Here is a 25,852-nt window from a genome sequence, read left to right as displayed (position 1 = left end):
CCTCCTCCCACTCCCCCTAGACCTCTTACAGACATCGCTCAATCGGTTCCGGAGGCTGTGCTTTTCACGGCCTCCGGCGGGGCGGGTAGTGTCCGTCCGAGTGGCAGGAAGGCACAGGGAAAAAATAAACAACGAGAGGCGCGTCCCCTCGACACCGCGGCACAACCCGAGCCTGAGCTCAGCCCAAGTCCCGTTCCTGGGGAAGCCACCTGCCCCAGGGCTGGGCTCAGGCCCAGGGTAACTAAAAAAAAAGAGTGCGGAGGCGGAGGCCTCTGATGATATGGAGGTCTCTGAGCCTCCGCGCCCAACTGGGAAAAAGAGGAGAAGGCACCCCTCCACAGAGGTAACACAGGGCCCTGTGGAGCAGGACCCATCTGTTGGAGGGGAGCTGTCTCCTGGTTCAGATCCCTAGGTGCCCCCTACCACCACCACCTTCAAGGCAGCAAAGTCTGGGCAGGAGTTCCCTACCCCTCAGGATGGAGGGGAGGGGGAGACCCCTGTGCATGCAGCCCCTCCTGGAGGGGCAAGTTGGGCCCTGCTTGTGGTGGGGGAGCCTGGTGATGCCTCCCTTTCTGCCAATGGGTCGGGTGCCCTGAGCGGAGGGGAGGGCAAGGCCCCAATTGGTCGGCCCTCCCAGCCAAAATCCACTCCCAAACAGGATGTACCCGACCCAGTTATAACTGAGAATGCTGCCCCATCTGCTGGGTTTGTGGGCGCTGGCCGGGCAGGAGATGGCCTCCTCTCTCCGCCTCCGGTCTCAGCTCCGGCTGGATTTCCAGAGTCGGGAACTTCCGTCTTGCCTGGACTGCTCATTGGCCTGGGGACGGAGGTGGAGGAGGGTCCTGAACTGCTGGCACCCACAGGCTCCAGTTTCACAGTAGAACCCAGAAAGGACTCCTCCGCCATCGATCCTGGGGGTGGGATCGTGACGGAGGCGGGACCAGCTGGCGCGGCCGGGACGTCCGCCCCACAGTGTGTGGTGGATGTGTCGACCGCTGGCGGTGACGACCCGGAGGAGGATGGGGATTCGGTGCGGGGCACGGAGGATGATCTTGATTCCATCGCCAGTGAGGTGGTGGAGTCCCTCGTGCCTCCCACCGAATCTCCTCTCATCCCCACGTCGGAACTCCGGGATTTCCTCGCGGTTTGCAGGGGCTGCCGCAATAAAGTTCAGCTGGCCCTCGACCGTTGGTCGAATCTGGCGCTGATCATACAGTCCGTCCGTGCCGCCCTTAAGAAACCGGGCAAGCGCGCGGACGTGAAACTGGTTGAGAGGCGCCGTTTTAATGTGTTCCTCAATGGGTTGCTGGGGGAGTGGAAGGCCAGGTGCACTTCCACTCCCTCCTCACAGTGAGGTGTTTGTGACGGGTTTTAAGTACCTTTGACATGAAGATAACCATAGCCAGCCTCAACATCAACGGCAGCAGAGGGGCTCACCGCAGATTTCACAATCTCTCAGTCCTCAGGGAAGGGAGATACGCGGTGAGCTTTCTGCAGGAAACCCACACCGTTCCGGGAGACGAAGCCACCTGGCTCCTGGAGTGGCAGGGTGGGGTCTACATGAGTCACCTCACCCCTATTTCTAGCGGGGTGGCTATCTTGTTGGCCCCGACTTTTCAGCCGGAGATCTTGGGGGTCAAGGAGCTAGTGCCGGGGCCGCTTGCTCCACCTCGCCGTTCGCCTGGGTAGCGTGCCGCTCCACTTTGTGAACGTGTACGCGCCCAGGCCCGGCGCGTTGCAAGCGCGCTTCTTTGAAGAAGTGTCCGCTCTCTTGAGCTCCATCGATAGCGGCGAGTGCATCATCCTCGGAGTGGATTTCAACTGCACCCTCGAGATAGGGGATCGTTCCGGTCCCCAGCGCGGCCAAGCGTCGGTGGAGAAGTTGAGGGGACTGATCAGCTCCCTTAACTTGGTGGATGTCTGGCGGAATCTCCATCCCGACTCCAGCGCCTTCACGTGGAGGTTTGGAGGAGGAGGGTCGCGAATCGACCGCCTCTACATTTCGCAGGCGTACGTCTCCCGCGTCTCGGCGGCCTCCATGCGGCTGGTGCCGTGCTCGGACCACCACCTGGTGTGAGCGGAGTTCACTCCGCTCCGCACGCGGGCGGGGTCCGCGTACTGGCACTTTAACAACCGGCTGCTGGAAGACGAGCAATTTCGGGACTCGTTCTGTTGATTCTGGGCCGACTGGAGAAGGAAGCAGGGGGGCTTCCCCTCCTTGAGGCTTTGGTGGGATGTGGGCAAGACTCACATCCGCGTCTTCTATCAGGAGTACGCGAAGGGGTCGACCAAGAGGCGGGAGGCCGAGATCGGGCGCCTTGAGAGGGAGGTGCTCGATTTGGAGTCCCGCCTCGGTCATGCCGTCGTGGACCCGGCCCTGTGGCAGGTGTACGAAGAGAAGAAGGGCGCACTGAGGAACCTGCAGCTCATAGGGTCCTGAGGCGCGTACGTGAGGTCGCGGATCCAGATCCTGGAAGATTTGGACCGCGCCTCACCCTTCTTCTACTCGCTGGAAAAATGGCGTGGGGTCCGTAAGCAGCTCGTTCAGCTGCTGGCCGACGACGGATCCTCCATCACGGATCCGGAGGGAATGGGCCTCCTGGTCCGGACGTATTACAGTGCATTTTTCTCTCCGGATCCGTCCAGTGAGGACGCGCGCAGAGTTTTGTGGGAGGACCTGCCGCAGGTCAGCACGGAGGGCGCAGAAGGATTGGAGGCTCCGCGCACATTGGCGGAGCTGACTGGCGCCCTCCACCAGCTGTCGAGGGGCAAATCCCCAGGGCTGGATGGGTTGACCGTGGAGTTCCTCAGGGCATTCTGGGACGTCCTGGGGGATGATTACGCACGGGTCCTGGGGGAAAGCCTGGTGACCGGGGAGATGCCCCTCTCGTGGCGCAGGGCGGTCATTGTCCTGCTGCCGAAGAGGGGCGATCTCCGCCTGCTTAAAAACTGGCGTCCGGTCTCCCTCCTCAGCACGGATTATAAGATCTTTGCCCGGGCTATGTCTACCCGCCTGGGCTCCGTGCTGGCCCACATGATCCACCCCGACCAGTCCTACACGGTCCCGGGCCGGTCCATCCAGGACAACATCCACCTGGTCCGGGACCTGATCCATCTTTCCCAGAGGACTGGTCAGTCGGTCGCCTTTCTCTCCCTCGATCAGGGGAAGGCGTTCGACAGGGTGGATCACGATTACCTTTTCGGGACTCTGCGCGCTTTCCGACTCGGGCCGCATTTCATGGCCCGGGTCCTACTTTTATACGCCGCCACAGAAAGTCTAATCAAAGTTAACGGGTCCTTGACGGCGCCCCTTCGATTTGGGAGAGGAGTGCGTCAGGGATGCCCCATGTCCGGCCAATTGTATACCATCTGCGTGGAGCCCTTCCTGTGCCTGCTTCGCAGGAGGTTGACGGGATTAGCTCTGCGCGAGCCGGCCATGCGGGTCATCCTCTCGGCTTACGCCGACGACGTGCTCCTCGCAATCACAGATCCCGTTGACTTGTGGAGGATGCGCGACTGCCAGCAGACCTTTTCTGCCGCGTCCTCCGCGAGGATCAATTGGGAGAAATGTTCCGGACTCCTGGTGGGTCAGTGGCGGGTGGATTCCCTGCCGGAGGAGATGACACCTTTTGCGTGGAGCACCACGCACCTCCTCTATCTGGGAGTCCACCTTCGCTCCGCTGAGGAAGCCTGGCCGGCAAACTGGCAGGAGTTGGATGCGAAAGTCACCGCTCGGCTGGGGCGCTGGACAGGACTGCTCCGAGTGCTTTCCTACAGGGGCCGAGCGCTGGTCATAAACCAACTGGTGGCCTCCATGCTGTGGTCCCGGTTGGTCACTTTGGCCCCGCCCCCTGTATTTGCCACCAAGATCCAGAAGAAACTCGTCGATTTCTTCTGCGGCAAGAGGAAACACTGGGTCTCTGCCGCGGTCCTGAGTCTCCCGATTGAGGAGGGCGGTCAGTCGCTGGTGTGCGTCCGCACCCAGGCTGCGACTCTCCGCCTTCGGACCCTGCAGAGATACCTGTACGTCGAGCGTCCTCCCAGATGGTGTGCGCTGGCGACGTATTTTTTCCGCCAGTGTCACTGCCTTCAAGACGACATGCAGCTCCCGGTGGAGTCCATTAGCTGCGCCTCTCTGAGGGAGTTGCCTGTCTTTTACCGGGATCTATTCCGAGTCTGGAACATGGTCGCCTCCAGTCAGGTCGCTCCCCCGCCGGCGGAGGAGAACGCCTCGGCTGTCTGGGCGGCTGACTCCGGGGACGGTCCGGCGGGCGGAGGAGTAGCCGAAACCCCCGGGACGCCCCTCACTGTGGGTGGCGAGGGGGCTCGGGAGTGCGGAGCGTTCCTGTCTGAGCTGACCCCCGCTCGGCCGGAACTGCTCATCGGGCCCAGGCCCCGAAACCCTCCTCGGGAGCCGGTCCCGCACAACCCGAGCCGCCTCTCGGAAATGCACTCCGTGCCATTCCAATCGGAGCGGAAGGGTTTCCTGTACGGGCTGCTCCTGCACACTCTCCACTTCCTCGCCCTCGTCAGCCGGCCGGACACGCCCTGGCGGTCCGCGTTGCCATCTGGCGGAGAGGGGAAACCCCGATGGATGTCTCTCTACGCGGGAGTCTTCCCCCTTTACATCAGGGACCTGGGGTGGAGGGTGTTGCATAGGGCAGTCCCGTGCAATAGACTTTTAAGAGGTTCATGGACTCCCAGGCCTCCTGTACTTTCTGCGGCCTGGACGAGTCCGTGTTCCACATTTATATGGAGTGTGCGAGGTTGCAGCCCCTCTTTGAGTATTTAAAGGGGCTGCTCCTCAAGTTGTGGCTGCACTTCAGTCCCATGCTCCTGATCTTTGGGCACCCAGTGCGGAGGGGCTTGGGCCGGGAGGAGGATCTCCTCGTCGGTCTGCTCCTGGGCCTGGCCAAGGTGGCAATTCACAGGCCCAGGCTGCGGGCCGTCGGGGGGTCCGTCCTCCCCGATTGCCTGCCCCTCTTCCGCGGTTACGTTCGCGCCCGGGTGTCCCTGGAGAAGGAGCACGCGGTGTCCGCCGGTACGCTTGAGGCCTTCCGCGACCGGTGGGCACCGCAGGGACTGGAGTGCATCGTCGACGCCGAGAATGGCGTTTTAATTTGAGTTTTTTGTTTATTTCTCTGATTTTAATAAAGTTATTTTTAAAATGTCAATACGTATATAAAGGGGGCCTGAGGAATAAAGGCCCCCTGGACGTGAAAAATAAAGAAGCAGCCTGGGGTATAAAAAAAAAGAAAAAAAAAAACGGGGGTTTGATACAGATTAAAGCTCCCTCTACAAAAAAAGCAAAAACAAAACGGGGTTAGATGTCGAGTAAAGCTCTTTCTAATTTTGATGGTCTTCCTGTCATTGGGTGTTCTGTTCCTTTGCAGAGACTGCTTCAGCTCCAGAATTATAACACATTGATGGCCGTGATTGGCGGTTTGAGTCACAGTGCAATCTCCCGTCTGAAAGAGACGTATCATTACATCAGTCCAGATGTTATAAAGGTGCGAATACAATGCAACAATTCAACATCATCATCTTGAACCACGCACCGATCAAGAGACTGGGTTACTTGCAGTAAAAATCACACAACAAATAGTTGCATTTATCTAGCGCCTTTGACATAATAAAACCATCCCTCGCTGCTTCACAGGAGCGATTATCAAACAAAATCTGACTCCGAGCCACATCAGGAGATATTAGGGACAGGCGACCAAATGCTCGGTCAAAGAGGTCGGTTTTTTAAGGAGCGTCGTAAAGGAGGAGGGAGAGAGAGGCCGAGAGGTTTAGGGAGGGAATTCCAGAGCTCCCGGGCAGCTGAAGGCACGGGCGCCAATGGTGGAGCGATGGGAGTCGGGGGGGATGCGCAAGAGGGCGGAATTGGAGGAGCGCAGAGATCTCGGGCTGGAGGAGGTGACAGAGATAGGGAGGGGGGGGGTAGCGAGGTTTATCGGTTCGACCGCACGCGGTGACTCCCGTCTATGGTGACCGGATGTTTTTTCTCCCCCCCCCCGCCCGCCAGATTTCCGACAGCCTGATGGAGCTGGTGACGACATGCGGAAACTACAGCAATTACCGCAGGTGCTTTGCAGAAGGCTCAGGGTTCAAGTTCCCCATCCTGGGGGTCCACCTCAAGGACCTGCTGGCCGTGCACCTCGCCCTCCCGGACTGGGCGGAGAAGGACCGGCTCAACGTCGCGAAAATGCAGCAGCTCTACTCCATCCTCAATGAGCTGATCCAAGTCCAGGTGACCACTCCGCCCATCGAGCCCAGCATGGACCTCGTCAATCTTCTGACGGTAGGTGGGGGGGGGGGGCAGAGTTGCATTTCTATAGCGCCTTTCGCATCCTCAGGACATCCCAAAACACTTCCCAGCCAATTTTCTTTTTAGGCCTGGCCGCTGCTGTAGTGTAGGAGACGCAGCACCCAATTTGCGCACAGCAAGATCCCACAAATGGCAATGCAATAATGATCCACGTTATTTTCTTTTAGTGATGTTGGTTGAGGGATAAATATTGGCCCCAGGACACCAGGGAGAACCACCACCACCCCCACCACCCCCCTCCTTCTTCCAATAGTGGCCGTGGGATCTTTTATGCCAAGCTGAGAGGGTGGGTTTAACTGAAAGATGGCACCTCTGACAGTGCAGCACTCCCTCAGTACTGGCACTGGGAGCGTCAGCCTGGATGGCTGCACTCTGATCTCCTGGAGTGAGACTCGAACCCACAGCATTCGGACTCGGAGGCGAGTACGCTACCCACTGGGCCATCCTCCAGCAGCCAAGCCGCCCCTTCATCATCATTCTAGAACCCCGTTTCTGAATGCTTTCCCCCTCCCCCACCCCTATCACCAATCCTCTCACTTCCTGAGTGAGCAAAAGCTTCTCGTCATTCCCCACTTCAGTTTGATCCCTGTCGCTCTCCCGTGAGTTCCAGGGATCTTTTTTTCTCCCCCCCCCCCCCTCCCCCACCCCTCCCGGGCCAGCCTTCCCAAACTCCAGGCCCACAGAATCAAAACCCAATAGCCAGGGCCCTTTTCGAGAAGGCTGAGGGGTGATCTGACAAAGGTATTGAAGCTTATGAAAGGGTTCGATCGGGTAGACGCAGATGTTTCCACTTGCGGGCGAGACCAGAACTCGGGGCCATCAATTATAAGATAGTCCGTAATAAATCCAATCGGGAATTCAGGAGAAACTTCTATCCCCTGAGAGAGTGGGGAGAGTGTGGAACTCGCTAGCACAGGGAGTGCTTGAGGTGAATGGTATCTATTCTGTTCCTTTTGCCGATTATCTTAAATCTTTCTCCTCTGGTTGCGGACCCTCCCCCAGTGGAAACGGTTTCTCCTTAATAACTTTGAACTCTTCTATTGAATCCCCCGTTAACCATCTCTGCTGTAAAGAGAACACTCCCAATTCTTCCTTCAAGTAACATTCTTTGATGCCCCATCGCAGGTCTCCCTGGATCAGTTCCACACAGACGACGAGATCTACAAACTGTCGTTGTTGAGGGAACCTCGCACGTCCAAGTCTGCGGTGAGTTTGGACGAACGATTTCTCTTGTGTGCAGCCACCTGTCCGCACCCTGCGCCTGGTAAAATTGAGGAATGGTCGTGCCCATTTCGCACCTGGTAACTGGGTTCAATCTGGGTTCAAATCCCACTCCAGATACTTGAACACAAAAGAATCTAAGCTGACACTCTCGGTGCTAGTACTCAGGGAGTGCTGCAGTGTCAGAGGGGCGGGACTAAGGGAGTGCTGCAGTGTCAGAGGGGCAGGACTGAGGGAGTGCTTGCAGTGTCAGAGGGGCAGGACTGAGGGAGTGCTGCAGTGTCAGAGGGGCAGGACTGAGGGAGTGCTGCAGTGTCAGAGGGGCAGGACTGAGGGAGTGCTGCAGTGTCAGAGGGGCAGGACTGAGGGAGTGCTGCAGTGTCAGAGGGGCAGGACTGAGGGAGTGCTGCAGTGTCAGAGGGGCAGGACTGAGGGAGCACTGGTTTATATATAGAATAACAGATACCCGGGAGTGAGTTACAGACTGGAATCTAATCGAGGGGTTCGGGTGTTTTACATATAGAATAACAGATACCCGGGAGTGAGTTACAGACTGGAATCTAATCGAGGGGTTCGGGGAGTTTATATATAGAATAACAGATACCCGGGAGTGAGTTACAGACTGGAATCTAATCGAGGGGTTCGGGGAGTTTATATATAGAATAACAGATACCCGGGAGTGAGTTACAGACTGGACTCTAATCGAGGGGTTCGGGGTGATTTATATATAGAATAACAGATACCCGGGAGTGAGTTACAGACTGGAATCTAATCGAGGGGTTCGGGGAGTTTATATATAGAATAACAGATACCTGGGAGTGAGTAACAGACTGGAATCTAATCGGGGGGTTCGGGTGTTTTATATATAGAATAACAGATACCTGGGAGTGAGTAACAGACTGGAATCTAATCGAGGGGTTCGGGGAGTTTATATATAGAATAACAGATACCTGGGAGTGAGTAACAGACTGGAATCTAATCGGAGGGTTCGGGTGTTTTATATATAGAATAACAGATACCCGGGAGTGAGTTACAGACTGGACTCTAATCGAGGGGTTCGGGGTGATTTATATATAGAATAACAGATACCCGGGAGTGAGTTACAGACTGGAATCTAATCGAGGGGTTCGGGTGGTTTATATATAGAATAACAGATACCCGGGAGTGAGTTACAGACTGGAATCTAATCGAGGGGTTCGGGTGTTTTATATATAGAATAACAGATACCCGGGAGTGAGTTACAGACTGGAATCTAATCGAGGGGTTCTGGTTGTTTACAAATAGAACAACAGATACCCAGGAGTGAGGTACAGACTGGAATCTAATCGAGGGGTTCGGGTGTTTTATATACAGAATAACAGATACCCGGGAGTGAGTTACAGACTGGAATCTAATCGAGGGGTTCGGGGGTTTATATATAGAATAACAGATACCTGGGAGTGAGTAACAGACTGGAATCTAATCGGGGGGTTCGGGTGTTTTATATATAGAATAACAGATACACGGGAGTGAGTTACAGACTGGACTCTAATCGAGGGGTTCGGGGTGATTTATATATAGAATAACAGATACCCGGGAGTGAGTTACAGACTGGAATCTAATCGAGGGGTTCGGGGTGGTTTATATATAGAATAACAGATACCCGGGAGTGAGTTACAGACTGGAATCTAATCGAGGGGTTCGGGGGTTTATATATAGAATAACAGATACCCGGGAGTGAGTTACAGACTGGAATCTAATCGAGGGGCTCGGGTGGTTTATATATAGAATAACAGATACCCGGGAGTGAGTTACAGACTGGAATCTAATCGAGGGGTTCGGGGTGGTTTATATATAGAATAACAGATACCCGGGAGTGAGTTACAGACTGGAATCTAATCGAGGGGTTCGGGTGTTTTATATATAGAATAACAGATACCCGGGAGTGTGTTACAGACTGGAATCTAATCGAGGGGTTCGGGGTGGTTTATATATAGAATAACAGATACCCGTGAGTGAGTTACAGACTGGAATCTAATCGAGGGGTTCGGGGTGGTTTATATATAGAATAACAGATACCCGGGAGTGAGTAACAGACTGGAATCTAATCGAGGGGTTCGGGGTGGTTTATATATAGAATAACAGATACCCGGGAGTGAGTTACAGACTGGAATCTAATCGAGGGGTTCGGGGTGGTTTATATATAGAATAACAGATACCCGGGAGTGAGTTACAGACTGGAATCTAATCGAGGGGTTCGGGTGGTTTATATATAGAATAACAGATACCTGGGAGTGAGTTACAGACTGGAATCTAATCGAGGGGTTCGGGTGGTTTATATATAGAATAACAGATACCCGGGAGTGAGTTACTGACTGGAATCTAATCGAGGGATTGGGGTGGTTTATATATAGAATAACAGATACCCGGGAGTGAGTTACAGACTGGAATCTAATCGAGAGGTTCAGGGGGTTTATATATAGAATAACAGATACCCGGGAGTGAGTTACAGACTGGAATCTAATCGAGGGGTTCGGGTGGTTTATATATAGAATAACAGATACCCGGGAGTGAGTTACTGACTGGAATCTAATCAAGGGGTTCGGGGAGTTTATATATAGAATAACAGATACCCGGGAGTGAGTTACAGACTGGACTCTAATCGAGGGGTTCGGGGTGATTTATATATAGAATAACAGATACCCGGGAGTGAGTTACAGACTGGAATCTAATCGAGGGGTTCGGGGTGGTTTATATATAGAATAACAGATACCCGTGAGTGAGTTACAGACTGGAATCTAATCGAGGGGTTCGGGGTGGTTTATATATAGAATAACAGATACCCGGGAGTGAGTAACAGACTGGAATCTAATCGAGGGGTTCGGGGTGGTTTATATATAGAATAACAGATACCCGGGAGTGAGTTACAGACTGGAATCTAATCGAGGTGTTCGGGGTGGTTTATATATAGAATAACAGATACCCGGGAGTGAGTTACAGACTGGAATCTAATCGAGGGGTTCGGGTGGTTTATATATAGAATAACAGATACCTGGGAGTGAGTTACAGACTGGAATCTAATCGAGGGGTTCGGGTGGTTTATATATAGAATAACAGATACCCGGGAGTGAGTTACTGACTGGAATCTAATCGAGGGATTGGGGTGGTTTATATATAGAATAACAGATACCCGGGAGTGAGTTACAGACTGGAATCTAATCGAGAGGTTCAGGGGGTTTATATATAGAATAACAGATACCCGGGAGTGAGTTACAGACTGGAATCTAATCGAGGGGTTCGGGTGGTTTATATATAGAATAACAGATACCCGGGAGTGAGTTACTGACTGGAATCTAATCGAGGGATTGGGGTGGTTTATATATAGAATAACAGATACCCGGGAGTGAGTTACAGACTGGAATCTAATCGAGAGGTTCAGGGGGTTTATATATAGAATAACAGATACCCGGGAGTGAGTTACAGACTGGAATCTAATCGAGGGGTTCGGGTGGTTTATATATAGAATAACAGATCCACGGGTGTGAGTTACAGACTGGAATCTAATCGAGGGGTTCGGGGGTTTATATATAGAATAACAGATACCTGGGAGTGAGTTACAGACTGGAATCTAATCGAGAGGTTCAGGGGGTTTATATATAGAATAACAGATACCTGGGAGTGAGTTACAGACTGGAATCTAATCGAGGGGTTCGGGTGGTTTATATATAGAATAACAGATCCACGGGTGTGAGTTACAGACTGGAATCTAATCGAGGGGTTCGGGGTGGTTTATATATAGAATAACAGATACCCGGGAGTGAGTTACAGACTGGAATCTAATCGGAGGGTTCGGGTGTTTTATATATAGAATAACAGATACCCGGGAGTGAGTAACAGACTGGAATCTAATCGAGGGGTTCGGGTGGTTTATATGTAGAATAACAGATACCCGGGAGTGAGTTACAGACTGGAATCTAATCGAGGGGTTCGGGGGTTTATATATAGAATAACAGATACCCAGGAGTGAGTTACAGACTGGAATCTAATCGAGGGGTTCGGGTGGTTTATATACAGAATAACAGATACCCGGGAGTGAGTTACAGACTGGAACCTGATCGAGGGGTTCGGGTGGTTTATATATAGAATAACAGATACCCAGGAGTGAGTTACAGACTGGAATCTAATCGAGGGGTTCGGGGTGGTTTATATATAGAATAACAGATACCCGGGAGTGAGTTACAGACTGGAATCTAATCGAGGGGTTCGGGTGGTTTATATATAGAATAACAGATACCCGGGAGTGAGTTATAAGTCTTCGAAGGGGGTGCTGACTGCAACTGGATGTGTTTGGAATTGATTCTGTGTTTCTCTTGTGCAGCCCTCAAGCCCGACCCCTGCCAAGTCGCCAGTGCTCGATGAATGGGCGTCCGCTGTCAAACCGAAAACCGATCCCGAGCTGATTAACAAGCACATCCACAAGATGGTGGAGGTACGTGAGGCCCTTGAGCCTCAAGGCAGATTCCTCCCCAGCGGCGCGTCCCTGGAAATGATAACGCAGGGTGACTGTCAGAGTCGCTGGCTTAATGATGATTGGTCAGGATGATGAGCAATGGAGTCGAGCGTGGAGCAACAGTAAGATTTTGGAGAGGGTGCGGAGGAGATTTACTGGAATGATTGCAGGGGATGAGGGATGACAGTTACGTGGAGAGACTGGAGAAACTGAGATTGTTCTCCTTCGAGCAGAGAAGGCTAAGAGGAGATTTAATAGAGGTGTTTAAAAACCATGAGGGGTTTAGACAGAGTGAATAAAGAGAAACTGTTTCCAGTGGCTGAAAGGTCGATAAGCAGAGGGCACAGATCGAAGGCGATTGGTCAAAGAACCAGAGGCGACATGGGGAGAAACTTTTTTGTATCCAAGTGGTTAGGATTTGGAATTGTTTTTCTTTCTTTCATGGGATGTGAGCATCCATAAGCACCCTGGAGAAGGTGGCGCTGAGCCACCATCTTGAATACAACTGAGTGACTTGCTCGGCCTTTTCAGAGGGTAGTCAAGAGTCACATGTCGGCCAGACCGGGTAAGGTTGGCAGATTTCCTTCCCTCAAAAGGATATTAGTGAACCTAATGGGTTTTTAACCACAATCATTGGTTTGGTTCATGGCCCCCTTTCAATTCCAAATTTGTATTAATTAATTAAATTTAAACTTGACCAGCTGCCGTGGTGGGATTTGAACCCTGGATTACTGTCCCCCACGACAGTACCACTATCTCCGCGGAGGTCGTCGCTGAGCGTCGAATAGATTCAGGAGGAGGGGGCGGAGGTCAGGGATAGGTTTTTGAAGGAACGGTACGGGGTTGGGGGGGGTAGAAGGGAAGCCATTGCTGAGGATCCATTTGACCGTGTTTGGATAGGTCGGAATAGTTGGGGGGGTGGGGGGGGCAGGCTCACATGACGGATGACAGCGGAGAATTGGTCATGAAATTTGGTGTGTTTTAGCGTGTGGGAAGATCAAAGAGGAAGCGGGCACCACAATCCGACAGAATCCCAGACACAACTTCAGTTCATCACGTCACAGGCTATCGGCAAATCCTTAGAAATTTCAGGCTCCACGTCAATAGTGGGCTCTGTCTTGCTTTCTCTTGAACATTTTGAACCAGTAACACAGCCTGATTATCCCTTGCCTCAATGCTTAGACCAGATGGCAGACCGTCCCTTGTGCTGGGTTCCCTGGAAACCAGGGCTGCCTGAAGCGAGGCAGAATTTACATCCCCATCACACTTTTCACAAAGCAGGGCGGCCCAAAGCATGCAACGAAGACGGACTTTTTTTTTTTTTGAAGTGCATTCCCTGTTGTAATGTCCGAGACGCAGCAGCCAAATTGCGCACAGCAAGATCCCACAAACAGCGATGTGATAATGACCCAGATCATCTGTTTTTAGCCATGTTGGGTTGAGGGATAAATATCGGGTCTGGGACACCAGGGAGAACTCCACCCCCCCCCCCACCCCCCCACTTCTTCTTCCAATAGTGGCCGTGGGATCTTCTACATCCACCTGAGAGGGCAGACGGGGGCCTCGGTTTAATGTCTCATCCGAACGACGGCTCCCCCCCCCGACAGTGCGGCACCCCCTCAGTACCGACCCTCAGGCAGTGAAGCACTCTCAGTGTCGGCCTGGATTATGGAGCTCAAATCTCCGGAGCCGGGGGCTTGAACTCACAACTCTTGACTGGGAGGCAAGAGTGTTACCCACTCAGCCATGGTGGTACCACCCTTCTCAGTGGATGGAGCTGCCTATTTGGTGTCTAATTGTTGGCTTTGTTCTTCAGTCGGGATAATCCTGGCTCCATTTGACCGTCCCTGATGTGCGTTCTCTCTCTTTCTCTCCATCTATTTTCTCCAGTCTGTTTTTAGAAACTTTGATGTTGACCATGATGGCTACATCTCACAGAAGGAATTCAGCATCATCTCCTCCAACTTCCCCTACCTGGACAGGTTCAGCGTCTTGGACGAGAACAAGTGAGTATTGGAATGTCAGAGTCCGCCAAGATTGGAGTAAACGTTATTGTACGCTGTTCCCCGGCTTCCAACATCTTGTGGGCAAGACCAGAACCAGGGGCCATCAATATGGGATGGTCACTCATAAACCCAATGGGGAATTCAGGAGAAACGTCTTTCCCCCCCAGAGAGTGGGGAGAATGTGGAACTCACTACCATGGGGAGTGGTCGAGGTGAATTGAAGGGGAAGCTGGATAAACACATGAGGGAGAAAGGAATAGAAGGAGATGTTGATGGGGGTGAGAGGAAGAGGGGGTGGGGGAGGCTCGTGTGGAGCAGAAACACCAGCACAGAGCAGATGGGCCGAATGGCCTGTTGCTGTGCTGTCCGCTCAACTGTAATTTGAAGACCTGGAGACTCATGGAACCCAAACTGGGCGTTTGACAAAGCCCAACTTTGTTGACATCTTATTTGTTTTCATATGTGACCAGTCAGTCACCGAGGCATTTTCTCAGCACGCTCCCTTTGGCTTCGGGTGCGCCTGCCTGAACGTCCGCCATGTTGGAATCGCCAGCCTCCCGTCAAGTCGGCCAAAGTACTCGTCCCCAAACTTCTGGCATACCAGTAAAGTTGGCCCTTCTGGAGACTGCTCCGAGTCGTAGATTCTCACAGAATCATGGAACAGTTGCAGCGCTGAAGGAGGCCATTCATCCCATCATGTCTTGACAGCTCGCTGCAAGAGCAACTCACCTCGTCCCACTCCTCCCCGCCTTTTCCCCGCAGCCCTGCAAATTTTTTCTCTTCAGATAATTAGTCCAATTCCCTTTTGAAGGCCTCGATTGAACCTGCCTCCACCACATTCTCAGGAGGTGCGTTCCAGATCCGAACCACTCGCTGCCAGCAAAAAAAAATGCTTTTCCTTGTGTCACCTTTGTTCCTTTTGCCGATCGCCTTAAATCAACCCTTCTGCCAATGGGAACAGTTTCTCCCTATCTCCGTCTCCAGACCCCTCCTGATTTTGAGCACCCCGAACAAATCTCCTCTCGACTTTCTCTTCTCTCAGAACAGCCCCAGCTTCTCCAATCTATCCACGTCACTGAAGTCCCTCATCCCCGGGACCATTCCGGTGAATCTTTGCTGGACCCTCTCTGAAGCCTTCACATGCAGATTTTCATCACCTTCTCGTTGAAACAGCCAGTTGGGTCTGTATGGTGTGCTCACTGTTACCCAGATGCTCCCCACTACCCCATATGGAGGCCTGATACAAAGTCAGATTCGCGAGAAGGAAACCCTGGATCTAATATGTAATTATCCCGATTTATTTCATGAGTAAGTTGAGTCAAAATAGCAAGTCCTGCTGCTCTGATGCTCTTTTGCTGTGGAGTAGGGTTGAGAAGTGGGCAGAATGTGCTTCTCATGTCTCTATCCTACACCCAACCTGTCTTCCAGTGATGGCCAGATCAGCAGAGATGAGATGATCACGTACTTCATGCAAGCCAACTCTCTGCTCAACTGCAAAATGGGATTCATCCACAACTTCACAGAGACCACCTACCTGAAGCCCACCTTCTGCGAGCACTGCAAGAACTTTGTATGTATACCCCGCCTCTAGTCGCAGCCTGGGTTAGGCACAGAGGAGGGGGGACCTGGCTGGCATTATACAAGGGCCCCGTCTAGGCCCTGGTTTACCAACTGAGGAGGCGAGCACAGATCTGGGGGGAGGCTCAGCACCCAAAGAAAGGGCCTTGCATTTCGATAGCGCCTTTCACGAGTCCCAGAGCACTTTGGAGACGGCGCCTCCGACAGTGCAGCACTCCCTCAGATGACGGGCTCAAGCCTCTGGAGTGGGGCTCGACCACCCCCTCCCCCCCGCCCCCCCCCCTTGAGCTTGAGGCTCAGAGGCGAGTGGGCGACCCAACGGTGTTTTCCTTGTGGCCTCCCCTTAAGGCCTGGATCCCAAAGCGCCACTGGGACTGTTGGGCCTACGTTCGAGGGTCGAGTTCCTGAGCGAAACGCGGGAAGGCTGGGCGGGTCCAGCCAACGAGGGAGTGATGGGGGTAAAGCAGGATGGCCGGGGGTGAGGTGGGAGTAGGGGGGAAGGGGACAATCATTGGCAATGTGGTCACTGCTGGCCATTTTTCTGTCATGGTTGACCACTCCCGAGTCTATTTTTAAATGGGATTCGCTAACACGAGGCTGGAGTCTGTGTGTTGGAGGGTGGACGACTGAACAGTGCGCTGCGCAGACTGCCTCCAACTTCCTTGTTTGTGGCTACGTACTGACCCGACTGTCATTTCCTCTCCCACAGATCTGGGGCCTCTATAAACAAGGCTACAAGTGCCGAGGTAAGAACTCATGTCCGTTCTCAGGTATGGGGGCGGGGGGGGGGGGGGTGGGGAACGGAGGGAACTGCGAGGTGGGGATAGAATCCCAGTGGATTTCCTGGGGCTGTGCACTGGGAGAGCCCAGAACCGAACTGACGACGTCTGTCTTCTCCACAGCCTGCGGGATCAGCTGCCACAAGCAGTGCAAGAGTCTCCTGGTGATGGAGTGTCGGAAGCGCACAAAGAGCATCTGCCTGGACAGCCCCACCCCCACGCTCAGGAGGTCCTTCAGCTTTCCCGTGACGCACTCCGCCCCCGACACCTCCAAGACAGGTGAGGTGGCACGGGGGGGGGGGGGGGGGTGGGGGGGCACCTTCAGGAGCGCGACGTTCACCTGGAGGGTGGCAAGTGTGCTGCCAGAACACTGGAGCCTGGCACTGGGTTTGAAGCCCAGGGGGGAGGGAGGGAGAGGGGGAGGGGTGGGGCACGACGCGAGGGGGCCCGCATTTCTGCAGCGCCGGTCACAACCTCGGGACGTTTCTTTTCACGGCCAGTGTAGGATCGTCGCTTTGTGAGGGGCGGGAAACACGGCGGCCAAAATTGTGCACAGCAAGATCCCACAAAACAGCAATGGGATAATGAGCTGATTATCTGTTTTTCAGTGATGTTGGGTTGAGGGATGAATATTGGCCCCAGGACACCGGGGAGAACTCCCACCCTGCCCCCCCCCCCCCCCCACCCCCCGCCGTCCCTTCCTCTTCCAATTGCTACATCCACCTGAGAGGGCAGACAGGGCATGGGTTTAATGTTTCATCTGAAACGTGGCACCGCCGACAGTGCAACACTCCCTCAGTACTGGAACCGGGAGTGTCGGCCCTGGGTTATGGGCTCAGGCCTGGAGCAGAGAGGGATTGCCATGGAACCCCAGCTCACACTTTGGTGCAAGGGAGAGGGGTGGGAAATGTTTACCCAGTAAGAATGAGGGGAGCTGACTGACTGACTGATCTGACTCTCCCACAGTGTTAGAGGAAGAGGTCGAGGATCTGGAGGATGAAGTACAGGACATTCACCTCTGAACAACACTCCATGACCGGTAGGTACTCAGTTCACAACCGGAGTCAGCGAGCAGCCCCCGACCCTGACCGTAACATCAACACCAACCCACCTGTGCTCAGCTTGGGCACAAGAATTTTCACTGTGACAGCAGCTTTCACAACCTCAGAATTTTCAAAAGCATTTTACAGCCATTGAACTCTGAAGTGTATTCCCTGTCCTCCAAATGTTTGATGGGGACAGTGTAGGGGGAGCTTTATTCTCTATCAAATCCTGTTTTTTTTCCCTCAGGCCCCTTTTCAATACATTTTTAAAATAACTGTTTAAAATCGAATAAATGAACCAAAAAACTCAAATTAAAATGCCATTCTCGGCGTCGACAATGCACTCCAGTCCCTGCGGTGCCCACCGGTCGCGGAAGGCCTCAAGCGTACCGGCGGACACCGCATGCTCCTTCTCCAGGGACACCCGGGCGCGAACGTAACCGCGGAAGAGGGGCAGGCAATCTGGGAGGACGGACCCCCCGACGGCCCGCAGCCTGGACCTGTGGATTGCCACCTTGGCCAGGCCCAGGAGCAGATCGACGAGGAGATCCTCCCCCCGGCCCACGCCCCCTCCGCACCGGGTGCCCAAAGATCAGGAGCGTGGGACTGAAGTGCAGCCAGAATTTGAGGAGCAGCCCCTTCAGATACTCAAATAGGGGCTGCAACCTCGCACACTCTGTATATATGTGGAACACGGACTCGTCCAGGCCGCAGAAAGTACAGGTGGCCTGGGAGTCCGTGAACCTACTTAAAAGCCTATTGCACGGGACTGCTCTGTGCAGCACCCTCCACCCCAGGTCCCCGATGTAAAGGGGGAGGACTCCCGCGTAAAGAGACCTCCATCGGGGTTTCCCCTCGCCGCCAGATGGCAACGCGGACCGCCAAGGCGTGTCCGGCCGGCTGACGAGGGCGAGGAAGTGGAGAGTGTGCAGGAGCAGCCCGTACAGGAAACCCCTCCGCCCCGATTGGAATGGCACAGAGGGCATTTCCGAGAGGCGGCTCGGGTTGTGCGGGACCGGCTCCCGAGGAGGGTTTCGGGGCCTGGGTCCAATGAGCAGGGGGTCAGCTCGGCTGGGAGCGCTCCGCAGTCCCGAGCCCCCTCGCCACCTGGGCTTCAGCTACTCCTCCGACACCGGAGTCGGTCGCCCGGACAGCCGAGGCGCTCTCCTCCAATGGCGCCCTGACTGGAGGCGACCATGTTCCAGACTTGGAATATATCCCGGTAAAAGACAGGCAACCCCCTCAGAGAGGCGCAGCTAATGGACTCCACCGGGAGCTGCATGTCGTCTTGAAGGCAGTGACACTGGCGGAAAAAATACGTCGCCAGCGCACACCATCTGGGAGGACGCTCGACGTACAGGTACCTCTGCAGGGTCCGAAGGCGGAGAGTCGCAGCCTGGGTGAGGACGCACACCAGCGACTGACCGCCCTCCTCAATCGGGAGACTCAGGACCGCGGCAGAGACCCAGTGTTTCCTCTTGCCCCAGTAGAAATCGACGAGTTCTTTCTGGATCTTGGTGGCAAATGCAGGGGGCGGGGCCAAAGTGACCAACCGGTACCACAACATGGAGGCCACCAGTTGGTTTATGACCAGCGCTCGGCCCTGTAGGAAAGCACTCGGAGCAGTCCTGTCCAGCGCCCCAGCCGAGCGGTGTCTTTCGCCTCCAACTCTTGCCAGTTTGCCAGCCAGGCTTCCTCAGCGGGACTAAGGTGGACTCCCAGATCGAGGAGGTGCGTGGTGCTCCACGCAAAAGGCATCATCTCCTCCGGCAGGGAGTCCACCCGCCACTGACCCACCAGGAGTCCGGAACATTTCTCCCAATTGATCCTCGCGGAGGACGCGGCAGAAAAGGTCTGTTGGCAGTCGCTCATCCTCCGCAAGTCAACGGGATCTGTGATTGCGAGGAGCACGTCGTCGGTGTAAGCCGAGAGGACAACCCACATGGCCGGCTTGCGCAGAGCCAATCCCGTCAACCTCCTGCGAAGCAGGCACAGGAAGGGCTCCACGCAGATGGTATACAATTGGCCGGACATGGGGCATCCCTGACGCACTCCTCCCCCAAAGCGCAGGGGCGCCGTCAAGGACCCGTTAACATTGACTAGACACTCTGCGGCGGCGTATAAAAGTCGGACCCGGGCCACAAAATGCGGCCCGAGTCCGAAAGTGCGCAGAGTCCTGAAAAGGTAATCGTGATCCACCCTGTCGAAAGCCTTCTCCTGATCGAGCGAGAGAAAGGCGACTGACTGACCAGTCCTCTGGGAAAGATGGATCAGGTCCCGGACCAGGTGGATGTTGTCCTGGATGGACCGGCCCGGGACCGTGTAGGACTGGTCGGGGTGGATCATGTGGGCCAGCACGGAGCCCAGGCAGGTAGACATAGCCCGGGCAAAGAACTTATAATCCGTGCTGAGGAGGGAGACCGGACGCCAGTTTTTAAGCAGGCGGAGATCGCCCCTCTTCGGCAGCAGGACGATGACCGCCCTGCGCCACGAGAGGGACATCTCCCCTGGCTCCCCCACCACAAGCAGGCCTCCACTTACTCCTCCAGGAGGGGCCTCATGTACACGGGCCTCCCCCTCCCCTCCATCCTGAGGGATAGGGAGCTCCTGCCCAGACTTTGTAGCCTTGGTGGTGGCGGTAGGGGAAACCTGGGGACCCGAAACAGGAGACAGCTCCCCTCCAACAGATGGGCCCTGCACCTCAGGGCCCTGTGTTACTTCTGTGGAGGGGTGCCTTCTCCTCTTTTTCCCAGTTGGGTGTAGAGGCTCAGAGACCTCCATGTCATCAGAGGCCTCCACCTCCACACCCACATTTTGTTTAGTCACCCTGGGCCCGCGCCCAGCCCTGGGGCACGTGGGCTCCCCGAGATCGGGCCTTGGGCTGGGCTCAGACTCGGGTTGTGTCAATATGTCCAGGGGACGCGCCTCTTAATGTTTATTTTCCCTCCGCGCCTTCCTTCCACCCGGACGGGCGTTCCCCTCCCTGCCGGAGGCCGTGAAAATCACAGCCTCCGGCACCGACTGAGCGGTGTCTGTAGGAGATTTAGAGGGAGTGGGAGGAGGTGCAGCGGCGCCACACTGGGCCGCCGAGGTGGAGATGGCGGCTGGGAGGTTGGGGCAGTTCTTACGAACATGCCCCACCCCCTTGCAGACATGGCACCGTGCCCCGTCCAAGGTCCAGAAGATGTGGTAGGCCGTCCCCTGGAACTCCGCACTGAAGTGGCTCTCCAAGACCTCCTCCCGCGCCAGCTGCACAAATAGCTGGCGGCGGAAGGAGTAGACATGTCGAAGGCTGTGCTCCCGAAGACCAAGCCGGACTGGGGTGATCTCCGACCTTACCTCCCCCAGATGGTGCAGGTGGGGGAGGAGGAGCTCACTGGGAATGAAGGGTGGGACGTTGGATAGCATTATCCGCTGCGCAGTGGCCTCCAGGGGGTCCACCGGCAGGAAGGTCCCCCCCACAGTGAGCCCTTTACTCAGGGCCAGGGACACGGCCCGCTCTTGGTCTTCAAAAAGAACACAGCCTTCCCGTACATCTTTGAGGCCGCCACAATGGCCGAGGGGCCGACAACCTCGGCCATTGCCTTTACGCAGGCCTCAATAGACATGTTGGGGTGGGGATAGCTCTTCACCCCATGGCTGGATGTTAGCAATTTAAAGGGTGAAGGGGCCACGTGGGCAACCACAGAGGCTGCAGCTGCGTAGGTTGTAGAGGGCCCCGCCACCGGTGATGAAGGGCTTGCCATGGGTCTAAGTTTAGTTTAGTTTAGAGATACAGCACTGAAACAGGCCCTTCAGCCCACCGAGTCTGTGCCGACCATCAACCACCCATTTATACTAATTCTACACTAATTCCATATTCCTACCACATCCCCACCTGTCCCTATATTTCCCTACCACCGACCTACACTAGGGGCAATTTATAATGGCCAATTTACCTATCAACCTGCAAGTCTTTGGCATGTGGGAGGAAACCGGAGCACCTGGAGAAAACCCACGCAGACACAGGGAGAACTTGCAAACTCCACACAGGCAGTACCCGGAATTGAACCCGGGTCGCTGGAGCTGTGAGGCTGCGTTGCTAACCACTGAGCTAAACCCACCCCAAATTGTGGGCTTGCACACTAAATATCAGAGATTCACAGAAAATATTGAATATGTATTAAAAACAAACAACAGGTTAGTGGAGAGGCTGAGGTAATAGAGGAGAGGTAAAGACAGGCTGTAAGGGATGACTTGCTTTCTGGAGGTGGTGCTCACAGCACACTTAAAACAGTCTTTGCACTTGGTCTTCTGGTTGGGGGAGGCGTCTTCACCTGGGTCAGCTGAAGCTGCCCAGGCGCTATCTATCCCCTTCTGTCTGTTTAGCCGGGCAGCTTCAGCTGACCCAGGCTTGGCAATTGGGGTGGGGAGGGAGCTTCCCTGTGTGCTTGTGCAGCAGCACAGATTCCTGTTGAATTGGCAGCCCCACCCCTTGTTGTTCTAGCCACTTGTTCCTCCCCCAACAGTCCAAAGTAAATTACTGGTGTTCAGCACCCACCTCCAGACAAAGCTTTGTTTCCAACAAAAAAGTCTCTTTCTACTCTTTCATAGTGATTGTTGTTGAAGCTTTCCACTGCTCAGTCTAGCTCCTCTTTCCACCTCAGCAACCTCCAACTGCCACTCGCACTTTCAGCTGAGGCTCGTTGCTGCAATCAGCAGTCAACACCCCAATTAGACAGCAGCCAACCCCAGTGCTGTACCTGTCCTGGGAGTGTTTGATGGGGACAGTGTCGAGGGAGCTTTACTCTGTATCTAAACCCCGTTTTTTTTTAGTGTTTGATGGGGACAGTGTAGAGGGAGCTTTACTCTGTATCTAACCCCGTGCTGTACCTGTCCTGGGAGTGTTTTCGATCCCACTTCACATCTTCCCCCATATTTTGCAGGCTCCAATTGTGAAGAGACTGAACGGGACCATCCGACATCTCCTGCACTTGAAACGGGCTGTGACTCCGCCCCTCCCAGACTGACGCTCGCTGGGGGCGGGGCTTGGGGTGGGTGGGGACAATATCGATGAATCGAAGGCCTCAGCTGGGGGACTGGGATGGTGCCCTGCGTGGAGGAAGAGGGGATGGCAGTGGTTGTGGAGGGGGGGGGGGAAGAACTCGGAGATGCTGGCTGATCTAAATCAGCCACCGGAGCCGCCATTGTGGTCCGCCGAAGCATGGCTCCACTGTTAGTTTAGTAGACAATTCTCCTGCTCTGAGCACAGTGATGTGGGGGGCCTTGGAGAGCGTTCCTCCTTATCCCCCATTGGTCACGAATTGGCCCCAGATAATGGCAACAACTTATATGGCGCCTCTTAAACATGGTAAAAGAGGTCCCAATGTGCATCCAAGTAGTGTTATCAAACTAAAATTAACAATGAGCCACTTAAGGAGATATTAGGGACAGATAACCAAAAGCTCGGTCAAAGAGGTCGGTTTTTAAGGAGCGTCTTAAAGGAGGAGAGAGAGAGGTGGAGAGGTTTAGGGAGGGAATTCCAGAGTTTAGGGCCCCCCAGGGCAGCTGAAGGCACGGCCGCCAATGGTGGAGCGATGGGAAATCGGGGGGATGGACAAGAGGGCGGAAATGGAGGAGCGCAGAGATCTCAGAGGGTTGTGGGGGCTGGAGGAGGTGACAGAGATAGGGAGGGGGCAGGGGGGGGACGAGGAGGCAAGGATGAGAATTTTAAAATCGAGGCGTTGCCCGCCCAGGAACCAGTGTAGGTCAGGGAGCACAGTGGAGGGGGGGGGGGGGGGCGGTGATGGGTGCACGGGACTCGGTGCAAGTTAGGACACGGGCAGGAGAATTTTGGATGACCTCAAGTTTACGGAGGGTGGAATATGGGAGACCAGCCGGGGGTGCATCGGAATATTGGACCTCGAGATGAGCTTCCGACTACATATCCGTGCCGTCAATAAGACCGCCTATTCCCACCTCCGTAACTCCACCCCCCTGCCTCAGCTCATCTGCTGCTGAAACCCTCATCCATGCCTTCGTTACCTGGTAATGGCTTCGGTCTTCCCACTATTCAATTGGAGGAAATTCTAGCTCATCCAGTACTGGATGTCGGATGAGCAGTCTGATAGTTTAGCCGCAGTGCAGGAGTCGAGAGAGGTGGGGGTGAGGCAGGGATGGGCGTTGTAAAGGGTGCAGTGGGCCTTGAGATAAGGATTCAAGAGCAATGGAGGAGGAAGGTTATAGCAGGCGGGGTCCCGATCTGTGTCCGATGGCAGTCCACCCCACGATCCTTTCTAGAAGGTTCACGTGTGTGAAGCCTTCCACAGTTGAACAGCCCGCCACGACACCGCAGGAAGAGGTGCTGGCAATGGTGGAATTAGGCGGGGAGGGAGGCCGATAACATTTTCCATCCAGTTGATCTCTCTCCAAACGTGTGGCTCTTTAGGGCGCTGCATTAGAAATCAGGCCCTTATCAGACTAGGGGAAGGAGCTTGTCACCACGGAAACTGGGGAGGGGGTTTGGACAATCCCAACTTACCCATTTGTATTTATACTTTGTCATTTCCCTTAAGTTGCTAATTATATGTTTGATTGCGGGTGATTTTCCCCCCTCAATTGAATTATAGTGTAAACAAAATGGAGGCCGTTACCATGGTGACAGGCCAACAGTTCGGCTCTGGGGTGAGGGATGGTCCCTCTGGTTGTAATAAATCGCCCTGTTCAAGCCATATTTAGAGTATTGAGATGAGCCATTGGCATGGGGGTGGTCTCCATTTCCTGAGTGTTGAGTAGATTGAAAGCCTGGGGTCTTCGTATCACAATAGGCTACTTGCTCCTCGGGGGGGGGGGTGTCTTTGTTTAACCTTGGACAGCAGAAGGGAATCCAAGGATTGTCAATCGCTGGGTTTCCAATTAAACCCAGGTAACGCTTGCAGGGGGGTGCGGGAGGGACAATGTCTAAAGTCTTCCAGTTGCTCCTGGACCCGCTGTACAAGTCTGAGGTGAGGCTCGGTGTGGGGAGGAGGTCAACAGTGAGAGCCTGCGGCCTTCAGTCGCTCCCTTTAGTTAAAAGAACCAGGCATGTAGACGCAGAGATGATCCCTAGTGTGGGAGGACTTGTATCCCCCTCTGGTTCTTTTTCCAATTATCCTAAATCTGTGTCCCTCTGGTTACCCACCCTCCAGACACTGGTAATAGTTTCTCCTTATTTACTATGTCGAAACCCTTCTTGATTCTGAACGCCTCTATTAAATCTCCCCTTAACCTTCTCTGCTCTAAGGAGAACAATCCCAGCTTCTCCAGTCTCTCCACATTAACTGAAGTCCCTCATCCCTGGTCCCATTCTGGTAAATCTCCTCCGCACCCTCTCCGAGGCCTTCACACCCTTCCTAAAGTGTGTTGCCTATACAATTGGACACAATACTTCTCACCACCGCCCCCGCCCCCCGAAATTTCTCAATTGTAGCCCCTCCACTCCTTGCACCTCACTCACCCACCCACCCCTTTTTTTATAATGTCTAAAGTCTTCCCGGTGCATCTATTTTATTTGAGTTCCTGAGGCTGAAGTGTGTCAGGGGGGAGAACTCTGGGCCTGAATTGTGAGCCTGTCTTTTGTTCTGCGGGGATGAACTTTGACCTTTGAACCCGTTGCGCCGCCATCATCGTCTGCGAATAGGGACACATGTACAGTGTGAACATTTTCTTTATCTGCGGTCAGGGCGAGACTCGAGGAGTCTGGCTTTGAATATCGGCCGGAAAATTCTCTGGCCTTGGAACAGGCCTCAGGCCTCAGGCCTATTATCAGGCGAGATGCCACGATTTGAGCTGTGTTAATGAGCAAGCAAACATTTTAATAAAATATCGACAGCTTTTGATCCTCTGTGTCTCTCGTTCTTAAAAGAGATAAGAAGCTCGCCCTCTCAGCGAGCTGCAGACTGTGCACCCGCACAGCTATTGATAGCAACCCGACAGCCAAAGTGAGCTCTCTTCACCAGAGTATTGTACAGATAATCCTCAGTTTGACTCCTGGTGCGCAATGGGATTGCCTCCGGAATTCGGAGTCTCTTCAAATTGAAGACTATTTTCTGGGACCCAGGAGACAAATGACGCGGGGCTCGACAAATATAATTCTCTTCCAACACTTCCGTCTATTGATTACAACAAAAGCTTGGGAGAAAGATTTGAGAGTCAAGCGTTACCCAGTCGGCCTTCCGATTGGCCGAGGGATGTCATGGGCAATGTGTTGGCTGACCAATGGCGAGAGAGCAGGGGGGAGGGGTGGCTGGCAGCACCAGGTCATGTGATAAAACCTCCAGGGATTTGTCCAACCAGAGGCCGGCGACTCGAATAACCAATCCCGTTATTTTGCTTTGGGACGGAGTGAAGGCTGATGGATCTATCCCTGATGACGTCTGTCCTCTTTC

The 25,852-nt window shown here is 54.2% G+C and overlaps 1 protein-coding gene across 7 annotated transcripts in view; it reads left to right on the top strand.

Annotated features, from left to right (window-relative positions):
- The window catches only part of LOC137355935 (RAS guanyl-releasing protein 2-like), a 74,701-nt gene extending 49,398 nt beyond the window's left edge, over window positions 1-25,303 (top strand). For 6 of the 7 annotated variants that reach the window (XM_068021608.1, XM_068021609.1, XM_068021611.1 and 3 more), the window contains 10 exons: window positions 5,394-5,510; window positions 6,029-6,304; window positions 7,457-7,537; window positions 11,910-12,020; window positions 13,932-14,047; window positions 15,476-15,617; window positions 16,335-16,371; window positions 16,528-16,683; window positions 17,371-17,443; window positions 22,373-25,303. In XM_068021608.1, coding sequence (XP_067877709.1) covers window positions 5,394-5,510; window positions 6,029-6,304; window positions 7,457-7,537; window positions 11,910-12,020; window positions 13,932-14,047; window positions 15,476-15,617; window positions 16,335-16,371; window positions 16,528-16,683; window positions 17,371-17,426 — 1,092 coding nt within the window. In that variant the 3' untranslated portion in view covers window positions 17,427-17,443; window positions 22,373-25,303. The remainder of the gene's footprint in view (window positions 1-5,393; window positions 5,511-6,028; window positions 6,305-7,456; window positions 7,538-11,909; window positions 12,021-13,931; window positions 14,048-15,475; window positions 15,618-16,334; window positions 16,372-16,527; window positions 16,684-17,370; window positions 17,444-22,372) is intronic. The other variant, XM_068021615.1, reaches the window with a different exon arrangement.
- Window positions 25,304-25,852: the final 549 nt, after the last annotated feature.

Source organism: Heterodontus francisci, chromosome 44 (genome assembly GCF_036365525.1).
Source record: "Heterodontus francisci isolate sHetFra1 chromosome 44, sHetFra1.hap1, whole genome shotgun sequence".
NCBI classification, from domain to species: Eukaryota; Metazoa; Chordata; class Chondrichthyes; order Heterodontiformes; family Heterodontidae; genus Heterodontus; species Heterodontus francisci.
This window is presented reverse-complemented; position numbering and strand designations above follow the sequence as displayed.